This window comes from Gorilla gorilla, chromosome 19, assembly GCF_029281585.2.
Source record: "Gorilla gorilla gorilla isolate KB3781 chromosome 19, NHGRI_mGorGor1-v2.1_pri, whole genome shotgun sequence".
NCBI lineage: Eukaryota > Metazoa > Chordata > Mammalia > Primates > Hominidae > Gorilla > Gorilla gorilla.
The window spans coordinates 56,655,982-56,680,702 of NC_073243.2; the positions used below are offsets into that span (position 1 = coordinate 56,655,982).

At 38.0% G+C, this 24,721-nt stretch overlaps 1 protein-coding gene across 3 annotated transcripts in view; it reads right to left on the minus strand.

Annotated features, from left to right (window-relative positions):
* The window catches only part of NDUFS4 (NADH:ubiquinone oxidoreductase subunit S4), a 121,140-nt gene extending 106,480 nt beyond the window's left edge, over window positions 1-14,660 (minus strand). For 2 of the 3 annotated variants that reach the window (XM_019012891.2, XM_055366825.1), the window contains exon 1: window positions 14,524-14,660. In XM_019012891.2, coding sequence (XP_018868436.1) covers window positions 14,524-14,621 — 98 coding nt within the window. In that variant the 5' untranslated portion in view covers window positions 14,622-14,660. The remainder of the gene's footprint in view (window positions 1-14,523) is intronic. The other variant, NM_001279722.1, reaches the window with a different exon arrangement.
* Between the last annotated feature and the right edge of the window lie 10,061 nt (window positions 14,661-24,721).

The following is a 24,721-nucleotide window of genomic DNA, read 5'->3' on the forward strand; positions in this document are numbered from 1 at the left end:
TATTTGTTTCCCGAAGATAACACTACACAAAATATTCCTGTTCTAAATTTTTGACTAGGAGGTCCCAGCTTTTATTACATCTCACTCTCAAGGTTCCTATGATCTATATTCATACGATACAGCAGTATAAGAAGAATTACAAACATTGAGTATTTTTTGTAAACCCTTAGTGTGTTTAATCTGACTCAAATCAAGTATTTCTCCAGGATTTTTAAACTTGGTATCAGAGAAAGGGATTTTCAGTCCCTCCCTGGTAATAAAGCTATGGAGATATAAACCTGAAGAAATTTCTATCAGTTATAGTATCTACCACATGGGAAAAAAACAATCTGAAATAGTAGCTGTCATTCAGAGACAGACAGACACAAACTAGAAAAAGAGCCTGGTGGCTTTCTAGCTTAGGTCCCTGAGACTAGCTAGGTGCACCCTTACCCTTTCCATTGCTTGGTAATGTAAACCAATTCTCTCTTCTTGCCTAAGCCAGCCATCTGAGATTTTAGGTTTCTGTAACTTGTGAGAAAGGTTTAACACAAAAACTTGAACACGAGTATAAACAAAACACTGTATAAGACCTAATACTATCTATGGAAGGGCTACAAAGCCTGGGATCCATTAATCCCCCACTCTGATTTTATATATATGACTGTATCTATTTCTAGAGAAAAGTCACCAAAACTTCCATCAATTACTCTAAACAGATCTCTGACCTCTACAGCCTCTCAAAGAAGATTTATTGTTTGATGGTCTAAACCAGTGATTCAATGTATTTTCCTGCCTCTGCATCACTTACATGGGCAACATCTTTAAATAAAAGTCATGATTTTCAACCACAAGTACATGTATTGTGAAACCCTTTCTTTATGCCATTTCCAAGATTATGGTATGTGAATTCCTCCCTTTCTCCCACCACAGTTGAGAATCAACTGGTTAAGAATCTGATCATTTAGGCCAGGTGTGGTAGCTAACGCCTGTAATCCCAGCACTTTGGGAGACAGAGGCAGGCAGATCACTTCAGGCCAGGAGTTTGAAACCAGCCTGGCCATCATGGTGAAACCCCCATCTCTACCAAAAATACAAAAATTAGCCAGACATGGTGGTGCACACCTGCCATTCCAGCTACTCAGGAGGCTGAGGCACATGAATCGATTTAACCCGGGAGGCAGAGGTTGCAGTGAGCCGAGATCATGCCACTGCACTCCAGCCTGGGCAACAGAGCAAGACTCTGTCTCCAAAAAAAAAAAAAAAAAAGAATCTGATCATATAAAGAATATTTTGAGTCATTTTAGATCCTTTAAATCCATTCAGATGTGCTAAGATGCAAGAAATGTTAGCATTTAGCTTTAAAAATAATCCATCCTAGGATGGGCTTGTCCTGAGTAAGATGTAGCAAGCACACTGTACCCTGTATCTCCCACTGAATGCAACCATGAAATCTGGAAAGGATGCATGGAGCAGCTGTTTGAAGGCTCTGAAAAGGAAACAGCAGGCAGATCAGGGAAGATCATCAGAACTCAAAGGACCACTGAACTAGCAGTGAGTCTGAAATAGCTTTTCCCTTGAATGTCCCCAGCCTGAACTTAAATGCGGCTGGAAACATGAAATGAGCAATTCTCCAGGAGAAGCACTCGGCCTCAAGGAGCAAGAAAAGAAACAAGTGCTCAGAGAAATGATAGAAAATCCCCATTTTCTTCTCTTTTCTCTCATACACCATGAATCAGCCATAGGCAATCCTACAGCCACATGCGGTAGCAACAATGGAAATGTGCAGGCGCCAAAAATCTGAAGGAGGGTTCTTCTTCTACGTCCGCTGGAGCTGTGGTTCTGAAAAGGTGGGGCCAACACCCATTGCTTTTCTGTTTTTTCTCTCTCTGTCCTCTAGACCCTTAGTCCCTGATTTAGGTGCAACTACAGTGCAAGTTAATGATAGCCACAATTTTCTGGATGGACACTGATAAAGGAAACCCCAGGGAATTGGGTTCTCCGAATATAATATAAACAAAAAATAAATAACAAAAAAAAAGCATCCAAATACATGGAAATTAAACAAAACACCTCTAAATAATTTACAGATCAAAAAGGAAGTCTCAAGGGAAATAAAATATTTTGAACCAAATGAAAATACAACATATCTAAATTTGTAGCATGAAACTAAAGCAATTCAAAAGAAAAGATGATGAAAAATTTCCCAGCTCATTTTATGAGTCCAGCATTACCCTGATACCAAATCTAAGCACAGTACCAAAATAAAAAAGAAACAAACTACAGATCAGTATTCTTCATAAACACAGATGTAAAAATCTTCAACAAAGTATTAGGAAACCAAATATGCCAGTATACGAAAAGAATTCAACACCACAACTAAGTGGGGTTTACTGAGAATGCAAGCTGATTCAATATTTGAAAATCAATCTACCACATTAACAGTCTAAAGAAGAAAAACAAGACTACACCAACTGATGCATAAAAGGCATTAGACACATCCATTCTTGATGAAAACTGTCAGCAAAGCAGAAGCAGAAGGGAACCTCCTCAATCTAATAAAGGGTATTTCTACAAAAAACCTTTAGCTAACATTATACGTAAAGGTGAAAAACTGAATGCTTTCCCTTAAGATTGGTAAATGAAAAGAATGTCTGCTGTTACCATTCTTAACATCCTCCTGGAAATGAAAAAGAAATAAAAGACCTAGTGATTGGAAAGGAAGAAACAAAATTTCCCTATTCACGGACTGCATGATTATTTTCTTAGAAAGCCCAAAGAATCTACAAAAAACTTATATAACTTTATGTAACAAATAAATGTGGCAAGGTCACAGGATACAAAGTCAACCACAAAAATCAATCACACTTCTATATACAGCAATATACAATTTCAAAATAAAATTTAGGCTGGATGCAATAACTCATGTCTATAATCCTAGCATTCTGGGAAGCTGAGGAAGGAGGATCACCCGAGGTCAGGAGTTTGAGACAAGCATGGGCAATATAGCAACCTGTCTCTCCAAAAGTAAAATAAAATAAGAAAATTAGTCAAGCTTAGTGGTACATGCCTATAGTCGCAGCTGCCTGGGAGGCTGAGGTGGGAGGACTGCTTAAGCCCAGGAGCTCAGGGATGTAGTGAGCTATGATTGCACCACTGCACTCCAGCCTGGATGACAGAGCAAGGTCCTGTCTCTAAAAAATAAAAAATAAAGAAAAGAAAATTTTAAAAGCAATGCTCTTTACCATAGCTCCCCCAAATTGAGATAGTTAGGCATAAATCTAACGAAACATATACAGGATCTGCACGCTCAAAACTACAACACTGATTAGATAAATAAATAAAGAGACATACGATGTTTATGGATTGAAAGATTCAACACAGCAGAAATGTCAACTTTTCCCAAATTAATCTATAGATTTAATGCAATACAATCAAAACCCTAGCAGTATTTCATAGATATAAAAGAGCTGATTCTAAACGATGGAAGGGAACTAAAATAGCTACAATTTTCAAAAAGAAGGATGGGCCAGGTGCAGTGGCTCACACCTGTAATCCCAGTACTTTGGGGAGCCTAGGCAGGAGGACTGCTTGAACCCAGGAGTTCAAGATCAGCCTGGGCAACATAGGGAGACACCCATCTCTACAAAAAAAAATATAAAAATTAGCGAGGTATGGTGGTATGCACCTGTAGTCTTGGCTACTCAGGAGGCTGAGGTGGGAAAGAATCGCTAGAGTCCGGGAAGTCAAGGCTGCAGTAAGCCATTATCATACCACTACCCTACAGCCTGAGTAACAGAGCAAGACCTGGTCTCTTAAAACAAACAAACAAAAAAAAAAAAACAACAAAGGCCAGGCACGGTAGCTCACGCCTCTAATCCCAGCACTTTGGGAGGCCAAGGCAGGTGGATCACGAGGTCGGGAGTTCGAGACCAGCCTGGCCAACATGGTGAAACCCCGTCTCTACTAAAGATACAAAAACTTAGCCAGGCATGGTGGCACATGCCTGTAATCCCAGCTACTTGGGAGGCTGAGGCAGGAGAATCCACTTGAACCCGGGAGGCGGAGGTTGCAGTAGGCCAAGATTGCGCCACTGCACTCCAGCCTGGGCAACAGGGCGAGACTCCGCCAAAAAAAAAAAAACTTCAAGAAGACAATACAGAAAAAAATCTTCACAGCCTGGGGTTAGGCAAAGAGCTCAACAACAAAAGCACAATCATTAAAAGGAAAAATACTAGTAAACTAACTTCATCAAAATTTAAAACTTTTACTTTGTGAAAGATAATGTTAAAGAATGAAAAAGAAAAACTACAGATTAGAAGAAAGTATTTGAAAATTACACATCTGATTGGTAGAGTTCAGCACATGCCACCCCAAAATGTGCCACCTTGTAATACTGAAAAACGGCCGAAGTAGGAAGGTACCTTTGACCTTCTTCCCCCATCCCTTCTTCTCTGAAGTAGGTTATAAAATCTAGGATTATCTAACCTTCCCTATAAAACTCTCATGTGAGAGGTGTCTTCCCTATATCAGAAAGAAAGGAACATTGTTATCTCTGAAGACAAATGGTCAGTCAGAGACGAATCAGAACAAACTGGCTTTGCTGTTTCCCCCAGCTTATTACCATATACCAAATCCCCTTTGTTCTACCATATTTCTCCCTATCTACTCTTCACCAAACCTAAGCATAAAAATATACAAGTTTAACTGTTTCTTTGGATCTTTATCTCCTTATGAAAGCTCCCATGTTACACAAATTTATATTAAATACATGTGTATGCTTTTCTCTTCTTCATCTGTCTTTAGTTGTAGGGGGCTCAACCATGAACCTAGAGAGATATATTTTTTCCCATACATGACAAAGAATTTGTATCCAGAATATTTTAGGAACTATAAAAGCTGAACAATAAGAAAATAACATGATTAAAAATGGGCAAAAGACATAAACAGATACTTCACCAAAGTTCAACATCATTTGCCATTAGAGAAATGCATATTAAAACCACAATGAGTTAGCCATCATAGAAGTACAAGTCAAAACCAGAATGAGATACCACCTTATACTCACTAGGATAGTTATAATTTCAAAAAGATAGATAATAACAAAGTTGGAGAGGATGCAAAGACACTGGAACCCTCATTCACTGCTGGTGGGAATGTAAGATAGTGCAGCCACTTTGGAAAACAGTCTGACAGTTACTCAAAAGGCTAAATATAGAGTTATTACATTATCCTGCAATTCTACTCCGAGGTATATACCCAAAACAATAAAAACATATGTTGACATAAAATCTTGTATCTGAATGTCCACAGAACACTATTCATATAGCCAAAAGGTAGAAACAATCCAGATGTCCCTCAAAAATAAAATGTGGTTTGTCCATACAATAGAATACTATTCTTCAATAAAAAGGGATAAAGTACTGGTACATGCTACAACTTGGATAAACCTTGAAAACATTATGCTAACTGAAACAAGCCTGTCACAAAAGACCATATATTATATGACTGCATTTGTATAAAATGTCCAGAATAGGCAAATCTATAGAAACAAAAAGAAGGTTAGTCGTTATCTAGGACTGGGGGAGAAGCGACTGCTAATGGGTACAGAGTTTGAGTGATGGAAATGTTCTACAATTGTGGTTTTGGTTGTACAATTCTGGGAATATATGAAAACCCATCAAATTGTATACTTTATATGAGTAAATTTTATAATATATAAATTATAGCTAAATAAAGCCATTCCAAAATAAAAATCCGTAATGAAATACCATTAAACACCTACTAGAATGGCTAAAATAAAAAACACAGCCGGGCGCTGTGGCTCATGCCTGTAATTCCAGCGCTTTGGGAGGCCGAGGCAGGCAGATCACCTAAGGTCAGGAGTTCGAGACCAGCCTGACCAACATGGTGAAACTCTGTCTCTACTAAAAATACAAAAACTAGCCGGGCATGGTGGCATGCACCTGTAATCCCAGCTACTCAGGAGGGTGAGGCAGGACAATCACTTGAACCTGGGAGGCGGAGCTTGCAGTGAGCCAAGATCGTGCCACTGCACTCCAGCCTGGGTGACAGAGCAAGACTCTGTCTCAAAAAAAAAAGAAAAGAAAAAAAATACTGACAATACAAATGTTAACAAGGATGCAAAACAACTAAAACTTTCATATGGTGCTGGTGAAAAGCAAAATGGTACAACCACTCTGGAAAACGGTCTGACAGTTTCTTATAAAATTAAACATATACTTAGCTATGACCCAGGAATCTTCTACCCAGGTATTTACTCTAGAGAAACAAAATCATAATTCACATAAAATCCTGTACAGAAGCTCTATTTACACTGCCAAAAACCTGAAATAATTCATATGTCCTTCAATAGGTAAATGGATAAACTGTGGTACCTCCACATAACGGAATACTACTTAGCAGTAAAAAGGAACAAACTATCGATACATGAAACTTATATGAAGTTCAAAGGCATCAGGCTGAATAAAAAAAGACAATCTCAAAAGGTTATATATGACTACATTTATATTACAGTCTCAAAACTGTAAAACTATAAAGATGAAAAAGATAACTGTGGACAGGGATTACAGCGGTCAGGGAAGGATAACATGAGGGAGTCTTGGGGTAATGAAGTCTTTTGGTATTCTGCACCCTGAAACAATACAGTAAAACAGTTATCTGCATATTACACTGTATTCTGTACTAGGATTATGGTGGTGGTTACACATAACCCATACATGTGTTAAAGAAGTATACACCAAAAGGAAAACAGTTAATTTTTCTTTATAATTTTAAAAATAAAATAAAATAAATCTAACCTAGAGTCAACTTTTTTCCTTAATTCAATCTCAGCTCATGAAACTATCGTCTCTGATAATCTCATTTAAATAAAAGTACAGTATATAGTTCAAACATCAACACTGACAAAATGGAAAACATCCTAAGGGGTACCAAGAGGTAGTAAAGCGTGAGGAAATTTGATCATTAATAAAGAGTAAACAAACTGGACATGCTAAGCCTGGAGCACAGACTTGCAGGAAGAATGAGTGATGACAAATGTCTTCAATTATCTGAAGGGCTGACAAGTGTATACGGGGTTAAACTTGTTCTATACAGTTTCAAAGAAAAACATCACTTACCAGTAAGTCTAAACGTATAGTGTGTTTTCTGGGGTTATCAGAAAGTCACCAAACTTCCTCAACAACTAGATAATCAAGAAGCAGGAAGTTCTAGGGATTCTTGCATTAAATAAAGGGTTGGACTTAATGATTCTAGAGTTTTCTTCCAACTTAAATATTACATAAATCTATGAACTATAACTCCAGAGTTAACCTACAAAGATAGAAGACACTGAACATCTAAAAAGGTAACCTTTCCTGCCAAAATATCACTTTTTATTGCACAAAAGTAAATATTACAAAGCACTTTCACATTTTTAAAAGGTTGAATACAAAATCTGAACAAAAAGCCATATTATGAAATGTATTTTATTCCCCAAATCTCATTTGTACTACGAATATTAAAATTAAATTCAAATTACAAATGTCTAAGTCTAATCTTATTAGACTTAAAAGGCAAAAGTCATAAATTTCATGCAAATTCCTGTAAGTATATTGAAGAGATCGCTTGAAAAAGAAGTACTCTTTCCATACAAAGAGTGGTAGTCCTCAAAAGAGCCAAAACATCTGTATTCACTTTAAAGCTCATCAAGACAGACTGACATTTTTAGGAGAAGCATATGGCTTGCTGAACAGTCATCTAGAACAGAATCTTTTGTCCAGTAAGCCCTATTCAAGGACCATTTACTTATGTATGAAGTGGCTGAATAAAGGAAAAAACATATTTTTGAGTCCTAGAAAACACAAAGAAAGAAACTCTTCATATAGCTTTGTTTAAGAATACAGAAAATATATTGCAAAAGCAGCCAGATTTTACTCCCAGAGACAGTTCTCTCAACATTTGAAATAATTCAAACACAAAAGAGTAGACAAGCATGAAACTTTCTTAGAGAACTACATCCAGTGAAAGACCACCTTCCTAAAAAAGCCTTTTCCATTTTAAAGGATAAAACACTTTCTTAAAATTTTGAAGGGCAGAGTTCAACAGCTGTGCTATATTAAACCTGAGCCCTTCCAAAAGGAAGAATAAGAGTCTCTAGAGAGAGAGTAATATGGCCTGCTTTCTCCAAAATTATCAAAATGCCTTTTTTCCCCTCTAAGGAAACTTTCCCCAAGAAAATACCTCTTATGTGCATGGGTGAAAAGCATAAAACTTAATTTAGAATAGAAAAATATGCAAAAATGGAAGAATTTTTGTTTCTGGAAATCTCCCTGAACTCTCTCCCAAGGAAAAATGTATTTCCTAAGTCTTACAAGATATAATATGGAAACTTTTTTTTTTTAATCCGTTTTCAGCCCTAGCTTCCCATTAGAATCACCATAGAGCTAAGCCTCAACCTAAACTTACTGAACCAATATAGACTGGGGGGCAAGGCATCTGAATTTTTTAGGCACACAACAGATAATTTTGATGCACAAGGGTTTAAAAACCAGTGAACTGGAGAATGAGCCCATAAAAGAAAAATTAAGTCTAGTGAGTACAGACAAGAAGAAAAGGTCACCTTTGAGCATCTAACTAGTTCTAAAGAATCTAAAGTCATATTTACCTACCAAAATACTTAGTAACAGACAACAAAATAGAACTTGAAACAAGAATTCTGAATTGCTCTGTTATTAAAAGAAAAAATTTAGAATAGTTTATTAAATTATTCATATGTTTAGATGAAAGTTGTTATGAAGAATGTGGTCACTGCATAATTCAGGTTCAAAAAGGTTCCATCAGGATCTATGGACTTCTACAAGCTAGAAAAGAAAAGTCACAAGAGCTCATATATTAAATATAATTATTCGTTAACCTTAAAAGAGCTCAAGTCTTTAATCATAAAAAGTAAACTTCTGCCATCATCAGAATTTCATTAAGCATACTTGGTTTTATACAAAATTCTAATAGGTTTAGTTGCTTGACATTCAAATCCATAATAAATGAAAAAGGGGTGCTAAAACTGCTAAAGGGAAGCAGACCAGTCAAGGAAGAATATAACACTATTAAAAAGCAGACACAAGAACTCAGAAAGCATAGCAGACACTGAATCGTTTTTAAAGACAACACAATACAACTGTTTTTCCTAATCACTGGAATCAATAAGAAAACAGAAAAAAAAAAAGTCCAGTATATCTTGTTATATATATTTTTTAAGAGCATAAAAAAGTATAATAAGTCACCTATGAAAAGTCCCTTACCAAAAATAATTACAAAATTTAGGGGAAAAAATCATTAGCTTAAAAAAATAAACAACTAATTGTGCATTTGGTAACTCTCACTGTACAAATGGAACCATGGAGCAACAGTAAAGATAAGAGCATTCCATGGTCTCTCAAATAAAGAAGACACTTGGCTAAAAGGCAGAAAAAAACAGAGAGGACATTAGGGTTTGAACTGATTATTACCAGACATAATATTCCTCACTGCAAAAGTCAACATATTCATTTAGACTGCTATATCAGACTACAGTCAACCCTCTGCATCTGTGGGTTCCACATCATAATTCAACCAACCTCAGATTTAAAATATTAAGGGGTGCTGGGCTCAGTGGCTCACGCCTGTAATTCCAGCACTTTGGGAGGTGGAGGCAGGTGGATCACGAGGTCAGGAGTTTGAGACCAGCCTGACCAACATGGTGAAACCCCGTCTCTAATTAAAATACAAAGAAATTATCCAGGCGTGGTGGTGCGTGCCTGTAATCCCAGCTACTCGGGAGGTTGAGGCAGGAGAATTGCTTGAACCTGGGAGGCAGAGTTCACAGTGAGCTGAGATCACGCCACTGCATTTCAGCCTGGGCAACAAAGCAAGACTCCACCTCAAAAAAAAAAAAAAAAATACTCGGCGGTGGGGGAGGAAAAACTGCATCTGTACTTATCATGTACAGTCTTTTTTCTTTTCATTATTTCCTAAAGAATACAGGATAACAGTTATTTACAGAGCATTTACATTGTATTAGGTATCATAAGTAATCCAGAGATGATTTAAACTATATAGGAGGATGTACAGAAGTTATATGCAAATACTACACCATCTTAAATCAGGGACTTGAGCATCCGTGGATTTTGGTGTCCTTGAGGAGTCCTGGAACCAATCTTTCATGGATACCAAGAGACAATTACATTTCCTGGCAATGTAAACTTCAGTAATTTCACTTCTGTACCTGTTTCCTCATCTGAAAAATGAGGATAACACCTGAGTTGATAGGATTACTGTGGGAAACACATGAGATAATACAGGTGAAATCCTTGGCACAGTAGCTGATACACAGTAAATTAAAAACAAATGCTACTTGGAATTAATTTTGCTTGGAATAAACGATTCTCAACTTCTACCAAGGGACATGTTTTAGAAGCTCTTCCATTTGAAATTGTTTGTTTAATTTTCCGGCTGGATACGGTGGCTCATGCCTGTAATCCTAACACTTTGGGAGGCCAAGGCACACGGATCACCTGGGGTCAGGTGTTCAAGACCCGTGTGAAACCCCGTCTGTACTGAAAATACAAAAATTAGCTGGGCGTGGTGGCAAGCACACCTACAGTCCCAGCTGCCTGTGAAGACTAAGGCAGGAGGATCACCTGAGCCCAGAGGGTGGAGGTTGCATGAGCCAAGATTGCGCCACTGCACTCCAGCCTGAGCAACAGAATGAGACTCTGTCTCAAAATATAATAATTATTTTCCTAAAAAAAATTCAACGAAGATGTCTGCTACTGATGAAAACTAAGTATGGGCATTTGGAAAGAGGAAAAGAAACAAAACAAATAAACCTATCAGAAAACATATTAGAAATCTTTCAAGCTCTCAAACTTTGGCTTGGATGTGTTACAAAGATAGCAAAAATTCCTGCCCCTAGGAGAGGAATTTATTTAGTTTATCTGAAGTAGAAGTGAACCTATTGGTCTTAAGTGTCCTAAATTTGAGCTTAGCCTATTCCCAGCAAGGTGTTAACAAACAGAATTGTTGTCAACCTTAAGGACTGCTTACTATTTAGAGGGTTCAAATTCAATTCCCCATCGAATTGAAGACTCAATTTCATGCTAGCTTATATAATGCTGAAGAACCAAATACAGCAACAGAATAAAGCCACAGATCAGGGCATAAAAGAGACCTCACAAACAGGTCCCAAACACTCAGTCCCCACCAGTCATTAATTAAAACGCTCTGGGTGATTTAACACCCTAAGGACTTGTTTGAGGAAAACACAAGACCTAGTAAATACTAAGGTGAGATAAGTATACATGAACACACTTAAATAAGTGAATAAATAATAACATCACTGCATCAAATATCTTAAGTATTGCTATTCTGAAATACAGCGCCATTTCATCTGGCTGATAAATGCATTTAGAATAGTTAAATTTACCCTGGAAAATCTCTTAGGAAAGCCAGGGAAAGTAAGGATAAATGTAGACAACTTAGGGACGGGCGCGGTGGCTCCCGCCTGTCATTCCAGCACTTTGGGAGGCTGGGGCGGGTGGATCACCTGTGGGTAGAAGTTCGAGACCAGCCTGGCTAACACGGTGAAACTCCATCTCTACTAAAAATAAAAAAATTAGCTGGGCGAGGTGGCGGGCACCTGTAATCCCAGCTACTCTGGAGGCTGGGGCGGGAGAATCGCTTGAACCCGGGAGGCAGATGTTGCAGTGAACTAAGATTGCGCCACTGCACTCTAGAATGGGTGACAAGAGCGAAACTACATCTCCAAAAAAAAAAATGTAGACAATTTAACCCCTTTTTTTGCCTCCTCACATTCAGTACAGGGAAATGAGAAGCACATGGAAACTGAGACCAACACTACAGCACAAGCTCAGTAAGTAACTAGATCAGCTCAATCACCCACATTACTAAATTTTTTCTCTCTTGTGTGTATATGTTGTTGCATTCTTTGTTTTGCTTTTCACTGATGATATACTATAATTGAATTAATATGTTAATGTAGCAGCTAACAGCATCCTTCCTTTTTTTTTTTTTTTTTTGTTTTTTTGAGACAGAGTCTGGCTCTGTTGCCCAGGCTGGAGTGCAGTGGCGCGATCTTGACTCACTGCAAGCTCCGCCTCCCGGGTTCACGCCATCCTCCTGCCTCAGCCTCCCGAATAGCTGGGACTACAGGCGCACGCTGCCACGCCTGGCTAATTTTTTGTATTTTTAGTAGAGACGGGGTTTCACCGTGTTGGCCAGGATGGTCTCGATCTCCTGACCTTGTGATCTGCCCGCCTCGGCCTCCCAAAGTGCTGGGACTACAGGCGTGAGCCACCGCGCCCGGCCCTTCCTTTTCTTCAGTTCCCTACTCCACTCCTTACCTTACTGATTCCACTTCCCATATTCTATTCAAATGATCTGAAATGTTACATGATTTGCAAATGTTTTTCTAAGCATTACAATAAAATGAATTTTAGATGTAGATTTTCACATTAATTGGTTCTACTCACCTTTTTCAGATCCTCATTACTATCAAATCATAATGGAAAAAGAATGCTTAAGGACGAAGAACAAACAATATGTAAGGGAGAGGGTCTATAAATTTCCCTCAAATTAGGATGAACATGACAAGCTCTTAGGGTAAAAATGTGGCACAGAAAACAAATAAATGTGTTAATTTGTATTTAAAAAATGTCTTCCCTGGCATTAAGATTTTTTTTCAAGATTAAATGATTTATTTTCAAATCTCTTACATTTGCAGGCAAAAACTCTTAAGTTTGGATATGTAGTAACAATTATCATCAGAGTTTCAAAAATCTAATCTCAACTTCAATTAATTGCTGACAAAATGGCTTTGACTTAAAATCACAGCCATGTTTTGATTAGCCATAAACCAGTGGTCCCTTCAAACTTGTTTTCAGTTCTGGGGCTACCATGAGTACATTATTATCTGGGAATGACAATTAATCCCTATAATGTGTACGGGGGGAAGGGCTAATCTTGGTCACCGCTATATTAACTCTAAGTTAACCAGTGAAGTATTTTATCTTAGAAAAATACTTAACCCAGCCTGACCAACATGGTGAAACCCCGTCTCTACTAAAAATACAAAAACTAGCCAGGTGTGGTGGTGTGCGCCTGTAATCCCAGCTACTCAGGAGGCTGCGGCAGGAGAACTGCTTGAACCCGGGAGGCGGAGGTTGCAGTGAACCAAGATCACGCCATTGCACTACAGCCTGGGCGTCAGAGTAAGAATGTATCTCAAAAAAAAAAAAAAAAGAGAAAGAAAAAGGAAAAATACTTTCCATATATGGAACACTTAATTACAAACATCATTTGCCTTTCCCCAATCTTAGCACCCTTACTTCTGAGTGATTCTATTCTATGTATTTAGTAATCGTTTAACCAATGCTTTCAAGCCTTTTCATAAGCCACGGACCCTACGTGACACTCTCTTCTTTCCCACCCAACACCCACTATATTTAAACCTTAATAAAACTCATCCTTAAAAATTCTTCCGAATTAACTCATCCGAATTCTCTGCATTCCATTTATATTTATTTAACACTAAATCAATTAGCATTCTACTAGACCTTCCTTTCAACTTTTAACCACTTGCATCCACCTCCTACCCCCTTCAAATCTCTCCATCCAGTCTTTCCAATCTTTGTTCTAATATGTGTGTGTATGTACGTATAGCATTAGTACTATAATTTTAAAAACTCCAGGAAATTCTGAAAAATAGAAAATGGAAGGTTAATACAGCCAAAAAAAAAATCATCACAAAAATGCTTCAAGGAAAAACAGTAACAACTCAATCAACTGACAACTGAATCTGACAATACTTTGGAAAAGTACTACTTTAGGTTCTCAAGGACGCAAAGAGCCCTCAACAACTCAATTCAATCCCTGAATTATTGTGAGGCTTTAACAAAATCCCTAGAAAACCTCCAGGCATTACCACCAGCCTTTTAAAAATTACCTTCCAATATTACTAGCAGTGATATTTTTACTAACACTGAATCCCAAACAAGTTTTCCTCCCAAGCAGACTGATGAATAAACAATCTTCCTATGCAGAAACCAAATTAAAACCACTTAAAACCATAGAAGGGATACAGTGATTTAACCCTTCTGTAAGGACTGGAGTGGTGGGCAAACAAGTGACAAATGGAAGGGATGCAGAAAGTGGAAACAGAAATCAGTGAGACTCCTCCCCTTCTCTGAGGGCTAAGGTTCAGCTTGCAGCTCCGGAGGCAAAACCTCCACGGACCCTCTCCCTCAGCGACAAGCCGAAAGCTTCCAGAAAACCACAGGTCCTCCTCCCCGGCCTCGCACTCACGCCCTCACTCGCCTGGCCAACGCCCATTGATAGCCGACAGTCCCTAGTCCGCCCGACCTCTCCCGAGAAAAGGGTCAACAGAGGACGCCTTCCCCGAGGCCTCCTCCGGAACTCAGCCAGCAGAGACTCCGCAAAAATGGAGGGACCCAAGAAGCTTGAAGAAAAGTGTGAAAATTCTATTACCTGGTCGGAACCCTGGAAACGGAAAGGGCAGCTACAGCCACTGCCCTTCTCCGCCACAACGTCTGCCTCAGTACCACTGACATTGAGACCGCCGCCATCTTGCTGCAGGCAAACGCCAGGATGAAAGGACGGATCACGGCAAGGGACTAACTTCCTTCGTTCTCAAGCCAGTGCAATCGCAATGTTACGAAACTCTGTGGGATTTTATTTTCTTTTTAATACTGGGGCTTAAAAAAAGAGGGGAAACGCTTAGTTTAAATAATTAAGAAGAAAAATGTGCGGGAAGAAATGCAGAAGTGCATTAAATGTAAATATTACCACCATAAAGTGTAATCTTTACTGCTTGTTAGGACTGGTGTTTTACAATGATAACGAAAAGACCAAAAGATACTTGCATATTTCAACACCTGCAACTCGTAATTTATTGAAGAAATTAGGATATTTGGGGCTGAACCCACTGGAAAAGCTGGAGAGCTCTTTGGGTCCTTGAGAACCTAAAGTAGTACTTTTCCAAAGTATTGCCAGATTCACTTTGCAAGCCCTCAGGACAGGGCTGTATTCAGTTTGATATTCTGTAGTAGTAATGTTCGTATTTTCCAAACGAAAAATCTGGATACGTGATCTGGCAAAGGATTATTTTTTGACATGTAGATTTATATGAAGAATCAATAGAACATAATATTTGATGTCACTGTTTCCCCAGTAAATCCTGAATGTGTGTGTGTTCATAATCCATAGACATGAAGAATGATATTAATGCTCCATGCATATAAAACAAAAATTATCTTCCAATACAAGTGTTGGAAACATGTTTGTATTGTGGACTTCCGACCTTAAAGAATAATGACTAACTGAATTATATAAAATAAAAAGCAGGTTAGTTTTGGGTTTTGTTTTTTAAGAAATTTATTTAAAGAGTTAGTACTTTCCTGCTTTTAAAATTAAGCACATGAAAACATAACCTTCATTAAATAAATAGGAACAATAGGAGGATGGGGAATTACATAGTTTGGCATTATGGACCGTTAAAGGAAAACCCAGTACATAAGGGAAAGGGAGAAAGAAAGAGAAAAAGTCATACTCAGGGAAAGAGAAATGCACAGGATGAAGGAAGGCAAGGGAGAGATGCCTCAGAGAAAATTTTCTTTCAAACTTTTCATTTTGAAATAGTTATAGATTCACATGAAGTTGCAAAGATAGTACAGAGATGTCTTGTGTACCTGTTTCCCCCAGTGATTACATCTCGTATAACTCTAGTACAGTATCAAAGCCAGGAAACTGGCATTGATACAAAGTATTTGTGTAGTCCTATGTCATTCTACTACATATTTTGTGTAACCACCACCATGATCAAGATACAGAACTATTCCACCCTCACAAAGATCTCCCTGGTGCTAACCTTTTTGGTAACACCTGCCCTCCTAACCCTAGTGATCTCTGTTTCTGTTTTTATAATTTTGACATTTTGAGATGTTATATGAATGGACTCATGCAGTACATGACCTTCTAAGATTGGCTTCTTTCACTTGGCATAATGCACTTGAGACCCATCCAAGTTGTTGTGTTTATCAATAGTTCATTCCTTTTTTATTGCTGAGTAATATTCCATGACATGGATGTACCACAATTTGTTTAACCATTCACCTATTGCAGAACGTTTTGATTGTTTCCCATTTGGGGCCATTACAAATAAAACTGCTGCAAACAATTGAATACAGGTTTTTATGTGGACAAAAATCTTCATTTCTCTGAGATAAATGCCCAGGAGTGCAATTGCCGGGTCATGTGATACATGTATGTGTCATTTTTTAAAGAAATTAAAAACTGTTTTCCAGAGTAACTGTAACATTTTACATTCCCTCCAGCAATGTATGAGAGATCCAGTTTCTCCATATCCTCACCAGCATTTTCTATTATTGCTATTTTTGTTTTAGCTGAGCTAAAGTAAATAATAAATGTGCAGTAATACCTCATCACAGTTTTACATTTATTCCCCTGGTGGCTAATAATGTTGAACATCTTTTCATGTTTTTATCTGCCATCTGTATATTCCATTCAGTTAAATGTCTTATGTCTTTTGCCCATTTTCTAATTAGCATTATTTGGTTTTTTACCTGTACATTTTGAGAGTTCTTCATATATTAGATGTGTCTTTTGTCAGATGCATGATTCACAAATATTTTCTTCAATCTGTAGTTTGTATTTTCATTCTCTTGACAAGATCTGCCACAGAACAAATATTTTTAATTTTGATGAAGTCCAGTTTATTCATTTTTTAAATTTATGGATTGTGCTTTTGCTGTCATGTCTAAGAACTATTCTCTAATCCTATATCCTAAAGATTTTATCTTGTTTTCTTTCAAAGGTTGTTTTAGCTTTGCCTTTTACATTTAAGTCTATGTAATTTTTGTGAGTTAAGTTTTCCATTAATAGGTGTGAGGTTTAGGTTCAGGTTTTTGCTTGTGGCTATCCAATTGCTCTAGCACTACTTATTGAAAAGTTTATCCTTCTTCCATGGAGTCCCTTTTGCACCTTTGTCAAAATATCAGTTGGCCATACTTGTGTGTGGCTATTTCTGGGTTCTCTATTTCAGAGAGAAATTTTAAGCCCAAGGGTGGCTTTGGTGTCTGGGTGAATTTTAATAAAGATTTTCTATGTCAAGGAATAACGGGATGTGTCCCAGTGTTCATAAGAGCAACTTCCTATAGCCCTGTTACTGGCCCTACCAACCAAAGCTCAACCTCTCCACCTAACACCTATTCTAGTCCCCAACTTCCATGGATCTGAATTCCCCAGGAAAGCCCCCGGTCTCTAGTCTCTTTGTCTTTCGTACAGCCCATAATCCAACATCAGCATTGCCAGCACCCTAGTGGAATCTTTGACTCCCTTCACTTTCTGCTGGATTCCCTCAGCTGCCCATTCCTGAGGTCCTTTCTGACCTTATATACAGGATATAGGTGTTAGAATGGAACAGAAATAACTTGATATGTTCATTTATTTATACTATTTCACCTATACCACAGGCTGTACCATTAAGCTTAATAGAATGTCTAGGTCCAAGTGCCATTTTGTTATTTCAGTGTGCTGCCCCAGAAGATGTTAACTACTAGAGTCCACTTCTTTGCCTCTTCTCTAGTCATCCTCCTTGCCCTTCAGATCACAGCTGTGAGTCACATCCTTCAGAGTCACTCCCCATGGTAGAAACTACGTCTTAACAGGCATTTTTCACCTCCGCCATCCTTGCTGACAGAGCCTGACTCCTATGATAGAGACTAAAGTTGCTGTATGTTGGCTTTCCCATTAGCTCCTGCAGCTAGCACATGAACATGTCCAAAGCCAACAGGATCTGAAATCCCTTTTGAGAAAAAAGACTTCTGAAAAAAAAGAAAAAAGACATACAAGAAGAAATACCTCTTTTCCTGCATCTGAATGCAGTTATATGATGACATAATGCCTAGAATTGTGGCATCTTCTGAACTAGAGGGGACAAGCACAAGAGCTTAGCTAACAAGAAGGGGAGGAGGAATAGAGAGAGGAAAAGAGCCTAGGGCTTAGTTGACATCATTGAGCCAATCCTGAACCGACTTTTAAACCAAACCTGATGAAAATACCTCCAAACTTCCTGTTACATGAGGTAATAAATGACTTAATTGTTTAAACCTCCATTAGTTAGATATTCTGCATCCAAAAACATCTTTTCCTATGCTCTTACATGAAAAATACTTCTCTGACTTCCCTTTATGTCAGCTCTTTCTGTAGACTCTCCTAGCATCACATCTTCCTTCTTCGTAGCACCTCTCATGTCTCAGTTTTAATACACTATCATTGTCACTTTCTCTACAATGTAAAGTAAGTTATCTGAAGACAAGGATCATATCTGATTTTGATTATCATTTTCCCAGTATCTAGCCTAGTCCCTCACATATAGCAGGCTCCAAAGGATGTATGGAATAAGTGAATGAAACTAACTGGAACTTTTAAAATGTCAAAAAAATGAAAAAAAAAACAGTGCTATCTCTATTTGCTATTTTGCTTAGGAAAAGCTCGTACAAATTAATGTGATTGCTGTCTTGGGTCTACAGATCTTATTGGTTTCTAAAATTTCATCTTTGATCAGTTGCCATTTCCTGAAGAACTTGGTGAGATATTGGGGACAGGAGCTCCACGTTGCTGGCAAGAGATCGGAAAACATGAATTTACCTTTTACTGGGCTTGCATTAAAAAAATGTAATAACCTCTTTCATTTCCTTTTTTCTTACATTTCAAATAAGGATATAGACCTGAGAGCGGAACAGAAATAATTTGCTGTGTGCATTTTTTTTACAACTTCAACCAAACTATACATTCTACCAGTAAGCGTAGTAAAATGCCTATGTCCAAATACCATTTTGTTATTTCAAATAGGAGTATTAAAATGTAAATTGACTTTACTTTTTGCTTGCACTTCATCCATGATGGCCAAAAGAAACATTTATCTTAGACTTTCCGATGGCATGTGAAAGTTACAGTGGATCTGAAGTTGTCTGTTTTTAATTTTTCCCCTTGCACATGGGTCTTTAGTAAAGCATCCAGAAAAAAAATAAATTAAAACCAGACATTTCTATCAGAAGTTTCACATACAATCACTATAGACATGACAAAATTCCACCATCACTTTATTGGCTACAAACTGATTTTTTAATCACATCTCATTTTTCACTGCTAATTTATTTGAAAAACTTAATACCTTATCATCTTATAAAATTATCATGACATCTAGCAGTGCAGCTGAGGCTTTGGCAACAAATGAAAGAATTTCTACCTATAATGAAGATCTGTCACTTGAAATTATTTTTGGAAAACAAGAGGTACAAATAATCACATTCTTAAGAACTCAAGGAATTTTCCCACATAAATTTCAGAACATACTTCATCACCCGCTGGAGTTTCAGCCCTAAATTTTCAACTGCACATAGGTCATTCTCAAACTTAACATATAGAAAACCAAACTAATTCTATTTCACCCCTTTCTCTTGCCCCAAGAAAATCTGTTCTTCCCCTCAGTATCTCTGCCTTGGCAAGATATGTACTATCATCTTTCTTCTAATACATGTCATCAACTGTAAAAGGCACCGTTATTTTCTGTACTATTAAGAAAGAAAACAATGCAGCAATTGAACCATGACATAGTACTAATTATATGTCTTGATTTCAGAGAGGTAAACTGTGGGAAAATGCACATCTTAGAACCAAAGAAATATAGTAATTGTCTGCCCTAATATATTTCCTCCCCTTTTTTGTGGTAATGGAACCTGTTATTTTATTTTATTTTATTTTTTTACTGGTTTCTGGAATAAAGACTTTCTTTTTCAGCCTCTTTATTGCTAGGAGTAGCCATGTGACTAGGTTCTGGCCATTGAAATGCAAGGGGGCAGTATCATGTGACAACTTCTGGGAAACCTCCTTTAAATACAGATAAGAGTCACACTTCTTTTCCCCTACTTTTACTTCTTTTATCCTGCTGCCTGGAGCTAAGTGTGAAAACTCAGATCATGAGGACAATATCTATACTTAATGATGAAAGAATAATGACGTGGAAGAAGCCTGGATCTCTAATCATCATTTGATTCCATAAGAAATGCCAATCTATTGATCCTACCACCATTTTCCTGTTCTCCACTCCTTTGATGAGGACCCTCTTCTCTTACCCAGGTTAAATTCTATGGCCAACTGTTATGCTTCTACTCATGACTCTCCTGCCTCTCATTTTTTTTTTTTGTACTTAGCAAAACTGCCATCTAAATTAAATCCAACTCTCTTTCTATTCTGCACCTGCACCCATAAAAGCGAACAGGACTGGAGAAAAGTATCAAACCATACTGATTTGTCTCATTTGACCATAAACTTCAAGTTGGCCATATTGCTACTTAGCAATTATATTAAACTTCTTTGCATTCTTATCACATTAATTTTCTCACTTTATTATGTGGATCTTTCACACCTTGTTTTCTCTCCTCGAATCTCTCCAGTTCTCAATTCTTGCGATGACTTTCCTACGTGACTGAGAAAAGTGGAGCAATCAAAAGAAGACTTCTTCAGACACTCACTACCTTATCACTTACCAGCAGCTGCACTCACATACTCTACCTTCCCTCCTATTATCACAGATAAATTATCCATGCCTCTATCTAAAGCTAATCCCTCCACTTGTGCACTAGATCTCATCCCATCCTGAACCACCTATATAAGATCTTTCCAGTAAGTCTGCCCTTTAGAAGAAAATAGGAGAAAATCTTTAGGACACAGGGTTGGTGAATAGTTCTTCAACCTCATACCAAAAGCACAATCTATACATTTAAAAAAATGAATATAGCTGGGTACAGTGGCTCACACCTGTAATCCCAGCATTTTGGGAGGGTGAGGTGGGCGGATCACCTGAGGTCGAGAGTTTGAGACCAGCCTGGCCAACATGGTGAAAACCCGGTCTCTATTAAAAATACAAAAATTAGCTGGGTGTGGTGGCACACACCTGTAATCCTAGCTACTTGGGAGGCTGAGGCAGGAGAATAATAGCTTGAACCCAGGAGACAGAGGTTGCAGTGAGCCAAAATCACGCCACTGCACTCCAGCCTGTGCAACAGAGTGAAACTCTGTCTCTAAATAAATAAATAAATAAAAACTGGACTTCATCAAAATTAAAAACATTTGTTCTGCTACAGATCCTGTTAAGAGGATGAAAAAAGAAATTACAGATGGAAGAAAATATTTGTGAACTACATATTGATAAAACTTGTATCTGGAATATATAAAGAACTCTAAAAATGTAACAGGAAAAAAAATCAAATATTGCCATTTAGAAACTGGGCAAAAGATATGAGAAATTTAACTGAATAGAATATACAGGTGGCCTATAGGCACATGAAAAGGTTTTCAACATTATTAGCCATTAGAGGAATATAAGTTAAGACCATGATGAGACATCACTACACACTTATTATTTATTTTACTCTACCTTCAAAGTAAAACTATAATATGACCACTTCTCACTACCTCTATTGCTAGCACACAGGTCCATGCTACTATCATCTCTTGCCTGGAATGCTGCAAGTCTTTTAATATGTCTCCCTGCATTCATCCTTACCCACTTATAGTATATTCTCAATACAGCTGCCACAGTAGTCTTTTTAAAAATATAAGGCAATTCATTTCACTCCCTTGCTCAGTACCCTCCAGCGGGTCCTAGCATCAGAGTTGATCTTTTACATCTGCTATGACTTTTTTCTTCCTCTCTCTGTTGTTTTCTTAAACATGCCAGGCAGGTTTTCAGGTTAGGGCCTTTGCATGGATTGTTCCCTCTGCCTAGAATATACTTTCCCCATATCAACATGGCTAACGCCCTCCATTCTTTAAGTCTTTGATCAAATGTCACCTTTTCAGTGAGGCTTTCCTTGACGTATATATCAGTCAATGTCTTGTAAGGAAAACAGAAACTGCTTTAGATATTTCAGAGGACATCTAATTTAGGGGAATTGTTTACACAGGTGATGGCATTTCTGAGGAACTAAACAAGGAAGCTCATGAGGCAACTCAGATATTAGAATCAGCAACATCTGCTATCACCCCTAAGAGCTAATACACCACAGGGAAAACTGGTGTTACCAGAGCTCTAAAGCTGGGGTAGCCAATGGGATTCGAAACCACAGCAAGGGCTGTTTAGCAGGAGCTGGGATCAGGGAAGGAGACGCTGTCTAACAGGAACTAAAATCATGGGGAAAACAATGCAACCGCTGCCAAGGATAACCCCACCCCAAGCAGGGGGAGGAAGGATAAGTACGCCCAACTTACTCTCCAATCTGCCAGTGCTTCCCATTAGCTAATGCAACTAGAAGCCAGAAGTCCAGAGAACCCAGGGGAAATGGTATCTTATAAATGGCAGAGCAAGGAAAGGCAGGGAAGAAATCTGATAGCAAACTGGCAGAAATCCAACATACCACCTTATCCAAAATTGTAAGCTCTCAATCTTCACCCCTACTACTTACTACCAAACCCCTTAGCCTGCTCCACTTTCTTATCTATCAGGACTCATAGTTGTAAACAACAAAAACCTACTGTGGTTATAGAAAGGAAGTTATTGAAGATCCCAAATAGCTCAGTCAGTGGAGCATCAGTAAAGGAAGTTACTGAAAACATACTGAGTAGGAAATCGAATCACAAGAGGTCTGAAGAACTGAGCTAAATTTTAAAAGGGCAGTAATAAATAACCTAGGCAGAAAGCAGGACCAAAGCCAAATTATGCCACAAAAAGTAGTCCAGTGAGGACTCTAGTATTGTGTTAAATACAGGGTGCACAGCTTCCTAGACCCTATTTCTGGAACGAAGACCATTGCTGTCCATGAAAACTATGCCTGCTGCCACCACTACTGCCACCTATCTCCATAATGGATCCTTCACTGCCCTGGGTGCCCAGTGACTCCCTCTCCAAAATCCAAGGCAAATATGTCTCAGTGCCTGAATCTGGGTCACATGCTTATATCTTAGCTGCATAGGAGATGGGAAAGGGGATGTGTCATTTTCAGGTTTCTTGGTAAGAGGCAGTCTTCACCTCTTGTCAATATCCATAAGATGGTAATTTCCCAAACATACAAATGAGATTTACATGCAGGGCAGTCAAAAAAAATTATAAATGTTCAGTGCATTCTTGTATGTACCCCAAATGCCATCACTTTTCTCTCTTGGATATCCTCTATGCAATCTTATTTTTTTAGAAACTTCCAATGCAATCTTAAAGACCTAGGTTAACAGTTGCTCTTTCATTTAATGTCCCCACTCCCACCGTCCAAGAAGTGTCCATCAGTCTTTTCTTTTTGCCATCACTATATATTATATAAACTTCCTCCATGGCACTATTTTTTTTTTTTTGAGACAGAGTCTTGCTATGTCACCCAGGTAGGAGTGTAGTGGCATGATCTTGGTTCACTGAAACCTCCGCCTCCCGGGTTCAAGTGTTTCTCCTGCCTCAGCCTCCCGAGTAGCTGGGATTACAGGGATGTGCCACTATGCCCAGCTAGTTTTTGTATTTTTGGTAGAAACAGGGTTTCACCATGTTGGCCAGGTTGTTCTCGAACTCCTGACCTCAAGTGATCTGCCCGCCTTGGCCTCTCAAAGTGTTGGGATTACAGGCGTGAGCCACTGTGCCTGGCCAGCACTATCTTTTTAAAAAACACATATTATATACCTACCATGCCCTGGACATACTAAGGGCTTTACATATTTTATTTGATCTTTAATAATATACTCAGGGATTTACATATTTTATTCTATTTTAATTTTTAATAACATAGTAAGGGCTTTACATATTTTATTTAATCTTTAATCATCTCTAAAATGTAAGTATAAATATTTTCTTTGTGTTGCAAATGAGAATATTGAACCTCACAAAAGATAAAATGACTCACCCAAGCTGGATACTTCCAGAAAGCAAGAAAGACAAGATATGAAACCCAGTCCATCAGAATCCAGTATATGAATTTTTAACCATATGAGAGATACACTTCTTTAAAAACAAAGAGCGTGTGTGTGTGTGTGTGTGTTTGTGTGTGTATGTGTGTATACAAATAAGAAACAAGAGTGGCAAATGTTGATAATTATTGAAGCTTTTGATGAATATATGGGTATTAATTATACTGGTTTTTTTTTTAATTAACACACACATACGTATACACATATCTTCTTCAAACTTTTTTTTTCCTGGAGTATTTCAAAACAAATCTTGGTCATATATTTTACCCATTGATCAGCAGAAGCTTATGGAATTCACACTAGGATCCTGCCATTAAAATGACTTAGTTTTGCTCAATTCCTACATAGTAGTTTCACAATACCAAAATCTTATGGAGCTACAATCAAATTGGTTCATCTTGGTTCAAATTTCCAGCCCTGTCAATCAGCAGGACTGGTGGTGGCACTGATTAGATATGACTGCCGAAGCCGATCCCTTCAGAAGAGACCAATGCTAAAGGAAAGTGTATGTGCCAAGTAAATACTCCAACTTTTGCCTAAGAGGTTTTATATTGCTCTTGAACCCCTAAAAGAAAATAAAAACTTTAAAATGTTTGTTGACAGTGAACATAATTGGGTTTATTATAAATAAGACTGACGTTACACCTATAGTAATTTGTGACTCAGGCAACATTCGTCTCTGGTACATTTGATTTCCTTG